Consider the following 12,983-nt stretch of genomic DNA (forward strand, 5'->3'; position numbering starts at 1 on the left):
GGCCAGGCTTTGGATTTGGGGAGTGGGGCTCTGTCTTAGTCAGGGTTTCTATTCCTGCACAAAACATCACGATCAAGAAGCAAGTTGGGGAGGAAAAGGGTTTATTCAGCTTATACCTCCACATTGCTATTTATTACAGCAAAGGGAGGCAGGACTGGAACTCACACAGGGCAGGAACTTGGAGGCAAGAGCTGATGCTGCTGACTGGCTTGCTTCCCCTGATTTGCTCAGCTTGCTTTCTTATAGAACCCAAGACTACCAGCCTAGGGATGAGCTAGGCCTGCAATGAGCTAGGCCGTCCCTCCTTGATCACTAATTGAGAAAATGCCTTTCAGCTGGATCTCAGAGCGGCATTTCCTCAAGGGAGGCTCCTTTCTCTGTGATAACTCCAGCTTATGTCAAGTTGACAGCCAATACAATTGACCCCTTGTCAACGTGACACACAAAACACATCACTATTAAGCCTCAACCCTTACTTTCTTATTCATCCCTAAGATCTAAATAACTTGGGGCTGGAGAAATAGCTCAGTGGTTAAGAGCACTGACTGCTCTTCTGAAGGTCCTGAGTTCAAAGCCTAGCAGCCACATGATGGCTTACAACCATCTATAACAAAATCTGACGCCCTCTTCTGGTGTGTCTGAAGACAGCTACAGTGTACTTACATATAATAAATAAACCTTTAAAAAATATCTAAATAACTTTTAAAATCCCACAGTCTTTACAAATTCTTACATATTAAATTTTCAATCCCTTTAAAATATCCAGTCTCTTGAAATTCAAAGTCTTTTTTTATAGTTCAAAGTCTCTAAACTGTGGGCTCCACTAAAATACTTTCTTCCTTCAAGAGGGAAAATTATCAGGTCACAGTCACAACCAAAATCAAAATCAAACTGTCGAATGTCTGAGATGCACTCACGATCTTCTGGGCTCCTCCAAGGGCCTGGAGGGAGGCCTGGCTTATGAGATTTCAGAGGGAAGATTAAAGACTCTTATTACGGCCATTGCTGTTTTGTGTAGATTCTGTGGTTTTTGGTTAGCTGGGGCTGAAGAATTAGCTGTGATTAACAAGATACCAGAACTACTAAAGTGAAACTTTTGCAGTACTGGGACTGTTAATGCTGGTTCTCCAGCTGGTCCTTCTCCAGCCCTGCCCTTTGTAGCACACACCTTGTTTTCTAGGTTCCAGCTGCATACACTCCACTGCTGCTGCTGTTCTTGGTGGTCATCTCATGGTACTGACATCTCCAAAACACTATCTTTCGCTGCAACTAGGCTTCAACTATAGCCTCTAATAGGCTTTCTTCGTAGTGCCAAGTTTCAGCTCCTTTGCATGACCCCCTTAGTCCTGGGCCATCAACTGTAACTGAGGCTGCACCTTCACCAATGGCCTTCTGAGGCCTCTAACAGTGCCAAGCCTCAGCTGCTCTTCATGACCCCTTCATGCCTTCAAAACCAGTTACCATCTGGGTGACTTACACATTACCAAGTCCAGCTACAGCATGAGGTACAACCTTGGCTATCTCTGGAACACTTCTTTGTGTTCTCAGAAAACACTTCCTAGAAGATTTCACCTCAATGATGCTGGTCTCTTCTTAATCATTGCAGTTTCTTAGCTCCAGCTAGCCTGCATCAATAGTCCCAACTGTGAAGGTTTCGCTTTAGTAGTACTGGTATCTTGTAAATCACAGCTGATTTTTCAGCCCCAACTAATCAAAACCACAGAATCTTCACAATCAATACAGCAATGGCCCTGATAAGAGTCTTTAATCTTCCCTCTGAAATTTCTCAAGCCAGGCCTCCATCATTTGCACTGTTCTCAACATTATCTTCCAAGCTCCTACAGAACATTCCACAGAGCTCTTAACACTCAGTGGCTCTTCTAGCCCAAAGTTCCAAAGTCCTTCCACAATCCTCCCCAAAACATGGTCAGGTTGTCACAGGAATACTCCACTATGCTGGTACCAATTTGTCTTGGTCAGGGTTTCTATTCCTGCAGAAAACATCATGACCAAGAAGCAAATTGGGGAGGAAAGGGTTTATTCAGCTTACACTTCCACATTGCTGTTCATCATCAAAGGAAGTCAGGACAAGAATTCACACAGAGGCAGGAGTGGATATAGATGCCATGGAGGGATGCTGCTTACTGGCTTGCTCAGTTTGCTTGCTTATAGAACCCAAGACTACCAGCTCAGGGACGGCACCACCAGTGGGCTTGGCCCTCCCACCTTGAGATCACTAATTGAGAAAATGCCTTACAGCTGAATCTCATGGAGGCATTTCCTCAAGGGAGACTTCTTTCTCTGTGATAACTCCAGCTTGTGTCAGGTTGACACACAAAACCAGCCAATACAACCTCCATCTCTTGTAAAATTATATTTTTAGAACCAAACCTAAGGACCCGCCATCCAATAGGATCTTACCTTTCTGAGATATTTTCATGGGATGGAAACTAACAGAATTGCATATTGCAAACATGAACTGCCTGTCTTGGTAGGGGTTTCTATTCCTGCACAAACATCTTGACCAAGAAGCAAGTTGGGGAGGAAAGGGTTTATTCAGCTTACACTTCTGCATTGCTGTTCATCACAAAAGGAAGTCAGGACTGGAACTCAAGCAGGAGCTGATGCAGAGGCCATGGAGAGATGTTCCTTACTGGCTTGCTTCCCCTGGCTTGCTCAGCTGGCTCTCTTATAGAACCCAAGAATATAGCCCAGAGATGGTACCACCCACAAGGGGTCCTCCCCCCTTGATCACTAATTGAGAAAATGCCCCACAGATGGATTACATGCGGGCACTTCCCCAACTGAAACTCCTTTCTCTGTGATAACTCCAACCTGTGTCAAGTTGACACACAAAACCAGCCAGTACAATTGACCCCTTGTCAACTTAACACATAAACACGTCACTATTAAGCCTCAACCCTTACTTTCTTATTCATCCCCAAGATCTAAATTACTTTAAAAGTCCCACAGTCTTTAAATATTAAAAGTTCAATCCCTTTAAAACGTCCAATATCTTTTAAAATTCAAAGTCTTTTAAAAATCCAAAGTTCTCTCAATTGTGGGCTCCAGTAAAATACTTTCTTCCATCAAGAGGGAAAAATATCAAGGCACAATCACAATCAAAAGCAAAACTCAAATTCCAATGGTTCAATGTCTGGGATCCAACTCACGATCTTCCGGGCTCCTCCAAGGGCTTGGGTCACTTCTCCAGCTCTGCCCTTTGTAGCACAGAGCTTGTCTTCTAGGCTCCAGCTGCCTGGACTCCACTGCTGCTGCTGTTCTTGGTGGTCATCACATGGTACTGGCATCTCCAAAACACTGCTATCTTCCACTGTAATTAGGCTTCACCAATAGCCTCTCATAGGCTCTCTTCATGGTGACAAGCCTCTGCTCCTATGCATGACTCCTTCAAGTCCTGGGCCATCAATTGCAACTGAGGCTGCACCTTCACCAATGGCCTTCCGAGGCCTCTCACTGTGCCAAGAGCCTCAGCTGCTCTTCATAACCCCTTCATGCCTTCAAAACCAGAACCATCTGAGTGACTCTTACACAGTACCAAGTACAGCCACAGCACAAAATACAACTGTGGCTATCTCTGAAACATAGCCTCTGTGCTCTCAGAAAACACTTCCAAGAAGATTTCACCTCAGTGATGCTGGTTTCTTCTTAATCACCGCTAATTTCTTAGCTCCAGCTAACCAGCATCAATAGTCCCAGTAACACAAAGGTTCGATTTAGTGGTTCTGGTATCTTGTTACTCACAGCTGATTCTTCAGCCCCAGCTAAACAAAACCACAGAATCTTCACAATCAAAACATGGCCCTGATAAGAGTCTTTAATCTTCCCTCTGAAATTTCACAAGTCAGGCCTCCATATTCTGCACTGTTCTCAACATTATCTTCCAAGCTCCTACAGAACTTTCCACAGAGCTCTTAACATCCTAATGGCTCTTCTAGCTCAAAGTTCCAAAGTCCTTTTACAGTCCTCCCCAAAACATGGTCAGGTTGTCACAGGAATACCCCACTACACTGGTACCAATTTGTCTTAGTCGGGGTTTCTATTTCCTGCACAAACATCATGACCAAGAAGCAAGTTGGGGAGGAAAGGGTTTATTCAACTTACACTTCTGCATTGCTGTTCATCACAAAAGGAAGTCAGGACTGGAACTCAAGCAGGAGCTGATGCAGAGGCCATGGAAAGATGTTCCTTACTGGCTTGCTTTCCCTGGCTTGCTCAGCTGGCTCTCTTATAGAACCCAAGAATACAGCCCAGAGATGGTACCACCCACAAGGGGTCCTCCCTCCTTGATCACTAATTGAGAAAATGCCCCATAGATGGATCACATGGGGGCACTTCCCCAACTGAAACTCCTTTCTCTGTGATAACTCCAACCTGTGTCAAGTTGACACACAAAACCAGCCAGTACACTGCCCTAGGTCCTTATACATGTATATACATGTGTATACATGTGATCCAGAGTAATTTTTCATCTGTTTCAGAATAATTTATTTCTTTTTGTACATGGGTCAGGGGTGGGTGACTGGGAGGTGGAGGTGTGTGTGTGTGTGTGTGTTTTAAGATAGTGTCTCATTGTATAGCCTACACTGACTTGAACTTCCAGTTCCTGCCTTAGCCTCCTAAGTATTAGATTATTGTGTGGGTCCCTACACCTAGCTAGAATGATTTCTTTTTACTGTGGATTCTGAAAGGTTTGGTTTGTATCTTTACACTTCTAACCTCTGGTTTCTTTCTAGATTGCCCAGCTACCTCTGAAACTTGAGTCTGAAGTAATGGAGAACGGGGACAACTTCTCTGTTGGGGAACGGCAGCTGTTGTGCATAGCAAGGGCCCTGCTGCGTCACTGTAAGGTGAGCTGCATCGTGGGTGATGACGTCAGTGGTGAGGAGCTGGAGCCCTGGGCTGCAGCTCTGCCACAGGCACCGGACTCTGAGCCCAGTGACACTTTCTTTTCTTTTTTTCTTTTTTTTACATTATTAATTTTATTTATAGGAGTACACTGTAGCTGTCTTCAGACACACCAGAAGAGGGCATCAGATCCCATTACAGATGATTGTGAGCCACCTTGTGGTTGCTGGGAATTGAACTCAGGACCTCTGGAAGAGCAGTCGGTGCTCTTAACCACTGAGCCATCTCTCCAGCCCTCAGGGACACTTTCTAACTAGCAGTTCCTCAGTCAGTCTTAGCACCACTTGTTTTGAGGGATCTTTGCTTCAACTTTTTCTTCTTGTAGCCTTTACATATGTATGAATTATATTTTGAACACATTTCTCATCATGCCCCCTGTAATTTTTTGTTTAGTTGTGGTTTTTTTTGTTTTGTTTTGGTTTGGTTTCGTTTGGTTTGGTTTTTGGTTTTTGGTTTTTTGGTTTTTAGAAACAGAGTTTCTCTGTGTAGCCCTGGCTGCCCTGGAACTCACTCTGGATACCAGGCTGGCCTGGAACTCACAGACATCTGCCTGCCTCTGCCTCCCAAGCGCTGGGGCTAGAAGTGTGTGCCTCCATGACTGGGGTTTGTTTTGTTTCTTAACTTCCCCCAAGCCTTTGGAATTCAAGGACAGGTTTGTTTCTGGCTAAAGATAAAACTCCAGACTCAGCAGATTAAGGACTGCTGGAGACGTCTTCAGATGGAACCCTCTTGCAAATAGGAAAGAAGTCCAGAAAAGCTAATCTATACATGAAGGTCATGGAGAAAGTGGGCGTGTTTGAGCAGATCACTGCTATACAGGTTCTATGAATTCTAAGCCAAGGGCATTTTCACATCCATGTGTGAACCTACTAAGAAGAAACAGTACATAGTACAGGATTTAAATACTGAAGTGCTTCATAGTAAACCGAGGTGGACAAGACTGCTTGGGGAAGTGACCGGATCTGTCTGCCCTCTGCTCCCTGGCAGATTCTGATTTTAGATGAAGCTACAGCCGCTATGGACACGGAGACAGACTTACTGATCCAAGAGACCATCCGGGAAGCGTTTGCGGACTGCACCATGCTGACCATTGCCCATCGCTTGCACACAGTTCTGGGCTCCGATAGGATCATGGTGCTGGCCCAGGGACAGGTATTAAGCTCCTCAGGAGCTCTCGCTTGGCTTGGGGCTCTGTGTGGGAAGAAGAGAGGCTGGGGAGGGGCTGCCTGTCATCTTCATGTTCCTGCCTGTCATCTTCATGTTCCTGCCTGTCATCTTCATGTTCCCCAAGCAGCCATAGCAACTTAGTTCTGGTTTGCGTTGACCAGACAGGTCCCGATGGCCCAGGTAAGCTCTTACTCTGCTGAGGCACAGAAGCAAGTGCACGTACTTCAGTGACTTGCTCACACACAGCCCAAGCAGCAGCCGCCCTGGGTTTACTCCCTGCCTCCGTGGAGGGGTGCCACAGCGCATCCAGGCTCTCCACCTTTGGCGTGGTCTGGTCCTAACTCACCGTCTGTACATCACGCTGAGCCACCACTGCCCATAGACAGCCTCCGTGCTTTCTCACCTCATCTTTACACAGAGCATTCCATCGGCCAGCTGAAAACTGCCTGTCCCTGAAGAACATGACTTCAACACCAAAGCTTCCACAAAACTGCCTGGGGCCTTAGCCATCCATCCATTGTAGACCTTTTTGTTTTGTTTTTGGTTTTTTTGTTTTGTTTTTGGTTTTTTTTTGGATTTGGTTTTTTCAAGACAGGGTTTCTCTGTGTAGCCCTGGCTGTCCTGGAACTCACTCTGTAGACCAGGCTGGCCTCGAACTCCCAGAGTGCTGGGATTACAGGCGTGCGCCACCACCGCCTGGCATTTTGTTTTGTTTTGTTTTTGTTTTTTTGACCTTTTGCCTCTGTAAAAGGAGAATCTGTATGGTGCTCCTCTTCCCTGGAGAGCCCTGCATAAACTCCCTAGAAAGGGACTCAGTGTCACTCAGCCTGAGGTCCCCACCAGTGCTCACTATACAGCTCTGTGCATAATAGCTAGTTAAGTACAGTTACGAGTGAAGTAAACCTCGTGGTAGGTAGCTCGGGTTCTTTTTTTTTTTTTTTTAAAGATTTATTTATCATATGTAAGTATACTGTAGCTGTCTTCAGACACTTTTTTTTTTTTCTTGCTTCAGCCCTGGTCCAAAGATTTATTTATTTATTAAATGTAACTACACTGTAGCTGTCTTCAGACACACCAGAAGAGGGCATCAGATCTCATTACAGATGGTTGTGAGCCACCATGTGGTTGCTGGGATTTGAACTCAGGACCTTGGGAAGAGCAGTCAGTGCTCTTAACTGCTAAGCCATCTCTCCAGCCTGCTTGGGTTCTTATAATCATAATATTATCCTATATTATTATATAGACATGTTATAAAATACATTACTAATGGCACCATGGTATCTGGTTCTATCGCATGTTTAGTCTGTGGTGTGTTCAGTGAGCTATATCTCATCTTCAGTAGTCAGTAATTCCTTACAACTGAGAAGGAGCAGAGAGTATTCCGACTGTGTGTTATAGGGGAGGAGTCCAAGGCTCAGGACTCGGACCTTCCTCAGTGCCACAGACAGTAGAGTTGGCACAGGACTAAGACTCTTGGTTTGTGGGACACAAGAGAAGCATGAGGAATGTTTCTCTCACAGCTTGTCTTCAGAACCGTCTCATGAAGGCAGTTCTCAGTCGATGCTCTCTCCTCTCAGATGACTTCAGCTTGTGTCAAGCTGACACAACACTAGCCAGGACACTGTCTTTGCAAAATTACAGAACTGAGATTCTGTCATACATTTGAAATGCAGAACTATTACTGTATATGTAGATATTAAACAGAATGCAGCTTTTTTAAAAGGTTGAAGGAACCAAGAAAACCCAGGAAATGTTTTTTTAGACTTAGATCCAGACCAGGAGAAGCTGAGTTGTTCTTTTCATTGTCTGCTTCTTTTTTTGTTTTTCTTTTAAAGGTAGGATTTTACTATGTGGCCTCAGCTAGCCTAGAACACACCATATAGGCCAGGCTAGTTTTAAACTCATAGAGATTCTCCTGCCTCTGCCTCAAGAGTGCTGGGATTAAGGTGAGTGGCGCACCATGCCAGGACCTAGAGTGAAGGTTCTTCTTTTTTTTTTTTTTTTAAGATAAACTTTATTTATTTATTTATTTATTTATTTATTTATTTATTTATTTATTTATCTGTCTATTTATTTCATGTATATGAGTACATCATTGCTTTCTCCAGACACACCAGAAGAGGGCATCAAATCCCATTACAGATAGTTGTAAGCCACCATGTGGTTGCTGGGACTTGAACTCAGGACCTCTGGAAGAGCAGTCAGTGCTCTTAACCATTGAGCCATCTCTCCAGCCCTAGAGTGAAGAAGGTTCTTGAAGAGGAATTCTAGGCCGGGGAGGCAGGGTGATTTGTAGGGTACTTGCCGACTTAGCTTGCACAAGCCCCTGGCTTGTTGCACAGAGTGGGCAGCTGGCAGACTGTAACCCCGCTGCTTTAGAGGTGCAGTCTAGACCCATCTATCTGTACATTGCGTCATACTGTCTGTCCAGCCTGGACTACATGAGACTCTGTCTCAAAAAATTAAAAGAAACTCTCTTCTTCCCTTCCCTTGATTGTTTCTTCCTTCTTAATTAAAAACCCACTTCCTGTGGCTGTGTGGAGGTCAGTTCCTGAGCCTCGATCGCCTTGCTTGAAAGCAGTCAGCAGTCTTCGTCCCTCTTACTCTCAAGGATTGAACCCTAGCTCAGTGGTGCACTGTGGATCACCAAACACAGCACCCAGCACAGACAGTCAGCAAAAGTGGGTACTGTGTGCCATTGTTAGCATAATAAAAAGTAGGTGCTGTGAGCTGTTGTTATTAATATATGTAGCTTCTTACTTCTGCCAAATTACTAATTTTAGGAGTATACAAGCCAGGCAGTGGTAGCGCATGCCTTTAATCTCAGCACTCTAGAGGCAGAGGGAGGCAGATTTCTGAGTTCAAGGCCAGCCTGGTCTACAGAGTGAGTTCCAGGACAGCCAGGGCTACACAAGTATAAAGGCAAAACTAAAATTACAGGTCATTCACATACCATCCCCACCAGGACCAGCAGCACCCTGACATGAGGCCCGCCTGTAACACAATCACCCCAGCAGTTCTCACATCGTATGCACACACTCCCACAGGTGAGATGCTGTTGCCCTAGACATAGACAAACCCAGGAAAGGAGGACCGTCAGCCTCAAGGGCAGGGAGCGCATGGTCTGCCTGCAGCTTGCCAGCCCTGGCTCTGAATTGCTAGCAGTCAGTGCTTGCCCTTCCTCTCTAGATATCGGATACCATCTCTGGCACCCACCGTCACACCTGAGCACCATGCTAAAGGACAGACTGTTTCTCCACATGCTCCTCTCCTAGCAGGCTGCCCTTTGCTAGGTGCACTGAGGGGGATCCCCTACCATCTCTCTGGCTATGCCTTCACTCTAGGCCAGCAATTCTCCACCTGTGTATTGTGACCCCTTTGAGGGTCACATATCAGATATCCTGCATATCACATATCTATATTTCAGTTCATAACAGTAACAAAATTAGTTATGAAGTAGCAACAAAATAGTTTTATGGTTAGGGTCACTACAACATGAGGAACTGTAGTAAAGGGCCACAGCATTAGGACGGCTGAGAACCATTGACACAGGCAAAGAATACAGGAGAAGGCAGGTTTGCAGCTGCTGTAACAGGAGGCAGCTCTGCTGCTGACACTTTCCTTCACATGCAGCAGAATTCTGCGTCTTGAAGTCCAGCATCACACCGGATGCTTGCTATGGTGATCCGGCACTTCCTTTTTCCCTCTGCCAATTAGGCGTTCTGCTTTCTTCCTCTTCTGACTGGAGTCAGGTCCACCTGTCCTCACCCTGAGCGGCAGTTTCTTCTGTAGTTTAGACTATAGAGCCATACTGATGGAGTTCTTTATTCCAAAGATGGGAGAACTAGAATGTTTGTGAAGGAAGCATACATCTGTTCTCTCCAGCCATTCGTTCCCTGGATCCTGTGGGTCAGCTCAGTCCTTGCTCTGTCTCCAGGCCTCTGTTGCTCAGCAGTGGACCGAGTCCGTGAGACCATCCTCAAGTCACACCCTGTCGCCTCTCCTCCTTTGCAGGTGGTGGAGTTTGACACCCCATCGGTCCTTCTGTCTAATGACAGTTCAAGATTCTACGCCATGTTTGCGGCTGCAGAGAACAAGGTGGCTGTCAAGGGCTGACCCCTCCCGTCGAAGTCTCTTTCTCGAGCATTGCCGTTCTCTTCCTGTCCTGCTGAAACTTCGCCTTTCCCAGTTTTATCTCACACACAATTCAGGATTAGCTGTGTGTTTCACTTTTAAGGAAAGTCATATTTTGATTATTGTATTTATTCCCTATTCACTTAAATGAAATTTAGTTTTTGTTCTTAATTGCACTCTTAAGAGGTTCAGGGAACCATTACTATAAATGTATCAGTGGCCTATAACGAAGCTTTATATGTGTAGCTATGTCTATATATAATTGTGTACATAGACTATATTTACAGTAAAATGTAAGCAGTTTATTTTCTATTAAAGTGAGCACTGTGCTAACAGCAGTGCAGTTCATTTCTATCGTTTTTGTACAGCTGACTGCACTACAGATCTCATTTTGCTCTTAGCTGTAGGAATGGCAGTCTCCTTCTCTAGCTGGTTGTTTCACGGTGCTGGGCTCTCTAGGTGTCCAGGGGGAGACACGCTTGCGCGGCAGCAGTGGGCCCTCCATGGCCTGCTCCTTGGGCTCCCCAGTACAGTGGGCTGCAGGAGGCCTTGCAGAGCACTGTGAATTCTCAGGGCTCCTGCTTTCCTGTCTTGGTGTCAGTTGCTGTTTATGTTAGAGCAGTGGGCAAAGCCCCACCCCCTTCCCTCTCAGGAATGAGAACCCCAGTATTCCTCAGAGGGGAGAGCTTCTTTCTGCCTTCCTTCTTCTGCTGTCATTTCCAAGCAAGATCCAGTCTGCTCTCTCCCAGTGTTCCATGCTTCAGGTTCCTAAGGCTGGTTGCCACGGAGCTCCTGAGCTCCCTGGCCAGTTGGTTCCCAGCCCTGAGGTCCACTGCTGCTGTTGTAGGTGGCATTCTCATTGGCCGGACCCCACAGCTCCAGAGTTCAGCAACAGGGCTCAGGATTGTGGTCAGTTCCTCCCCACTCCAGTCTCCTCTGCAAAGTCTGCACCCTCAGCAGTTCCTGCTGAGCAGTGTCTCACACTGGTGTAGAAGTTTTTGTACTGTAAAGAGACCTACCTCAGGTTGCTGATTGCTGTGTGGTTTGGTGCGCTCCAGCAGACCCCCTTGTGCTCTGGGGCTCGTAGCTTGGGTGGGTGTGGTTGCCACTGTCACCAGTCGAGTGGTCAGCGTCGCATGTCGTGACCAACTAGACATTCTGTCGCCTTAGCATGTTTGCTAAACACCTTATGAAAGCAAAAATATAAAAAAGTGAATAAAATTATTTTGGATTTGTAAAACTCTTGTTGTATAAAATAGTTGTCTGGGGAGGGTGTGAGGTGCTTTTGAATGTCCTTGTAGTACTGGAGCCTTGTACCCTAATATCTGATGATGAATTCTCATCTGCAAAAGGGTTGTCTGCAGGGCTGAGGGGCCCAGATGCCTCGTTCTGTGATGGGCCTTCGTCTCTGCAGCCTGCACTCCTCCACGGAGTCACCAGATGAGGGGCCCACGCTGCTGTAAGAGGTCAGAGAATGGGGGGGGGGGGGCAGCGAGCCAAGGTGGAAAGTGCTGGGTCTGCTTAAACCACACTCCTGTCCGAGAGGGCGTCACTGCTTTCATCTGCTTCCTCCAGGTTAGCCCAGTGAGTGTTAGTGCGTTCTCAGGAGGCACCGACCCATCCTAAAGCGCTTGTATTGTATTGAATTCAGTCAAAAATGTGTTTGAATTGTTAGTTTAATAATGATTATGCCACCAATAGAAATTATCTTTTAGACCTAGCTGTATTGCTTTTTAAAATAAATTACCATTGTCAGGGGGTAGTGGCATACACCGTTGATCCCAGCACTTGGGAGGCAGAGGCAGATAGAGCTCTGTGAGTTTGAGGCCAGCCTCATGTACAAAGTGAGTCAAGGCCAGTCAAGGCTCATATGTAAAGATACTCATCTTTAAAACCTAAGACATTCCCTGGGGGCTCTGTTGCACCTCCCAGCCCGACAGACAACTCTGCTCCTTGCCATGGCCCCCTCATTACCACGCCCCACATAGCACATATCCATTCCCTGGTGCCAGGGTGCCACTGCCTGGAGGTGTGCTTCACCTGGGAGCCCCACTGACCTCCAGCCTGGGGATCAAGTAGACCTTTCTGTCCTCCATTGCAAATTCCCATCTCAATGCCAGGCCTTTAGCAGACCACTTGCTGGGACTTACCCCTCCCTGTCTTCCTTCCCTGGGAACTCTGCTGCATCTCACAGTGAACCCAGCTTTCCTTCTTCCTGTGGGCCCTATCACCATCCCCTTCTCACCCAGTCTGGCTCCTTTGAGGCAGCTGTCAAAGTTAGAACACCTGGGAACCCAGTGGCCACATCAGGCTAGACGCTGGGACTGGGTAGGTGATCTTTTTTTTTTTTTTTTTTTTTTTTTTTTTTTTTGTATTTTGTATTTTGTATTTAGTTTTTTTCAAGACAGGGTTTCTCTGTATAGCCCTGGCTGTCCTGGAACTCATTCTGTAGACCAGGCTGGCCTCGAACTCAGAAATTCATCTGCCTCTGCCTCCCAGAGTGCTGGGATTACAGGTGTGCGCCACCACCGCCCGGCAAGGGTAGGTGATCTTTAACTCTCTTTCCTATCCTCCATCTCTGCCTTCACTCCCTGAGGACTCCACCAAACCTTGTGGTGAACCCAGCTCTTCCTGGGGATCCTCTCAGTCCCCACATTTACTCCATCCCCTCTTTTGTGTCAATCCCCAGTACCTAGAAGCAAAATCTAACCTGGACCCCAGGTGGCCATAACTGGCAGGGACTCAGAAGCAAC

The 12,983-nt window shown here is 46.3% G+C and overlaps 1 protein-coding gene across 2 annotated transcripts in view; it reads left to right on the top strand.

Annotated features, from left to right (window-relative positions):
• The window catches only part of Abcc5 (ATP binding cassette subfamily C member 5), a 101,481-nt gene extending 90,903 nt beyond the window's left edge, over positions 1 to 10,578 (top strand). For both annotated transcript variants that reach the window (XM_052159263.1, XM_052159264.1), the window contains exons 28-30: positions 4,758 to 4,871; positions 5,917 to 6,081; positions 10,111 to 10,578. In XM_052159263.1, coding sequence (XP_052015223.1) covers positions 4,758 to 4,871; positions 5,917 to 6,081; positions 10,111 to 10,212 — 381 coding nt within the window. In that variant the 3' untranslated portion in view covers positions 10,213 to 10,578. The remainder of the gene's footprint in view (positions 1 to 4,757; positions 4,872 to 5,916; positions 6,082 to 10,110) is intronic.
• Positions 10,579 to 12,983: the final 2,405 nt, after the last annotated feature.

This window comes from Apodemus sylvaticus, chromosome 15 (genome assembly GCF_947179515.1).
Source record: "Apodemus sylvaticus chromosome 15, mApoSyl1.1, whole genome shotgun sequence".
Classification (NCBI taxonomy): Eukaryota; Metazoa; Chordata; class Mammalia; order Rodentia; family Muridae; genus Apodemus; species Apodemus sylvaticus.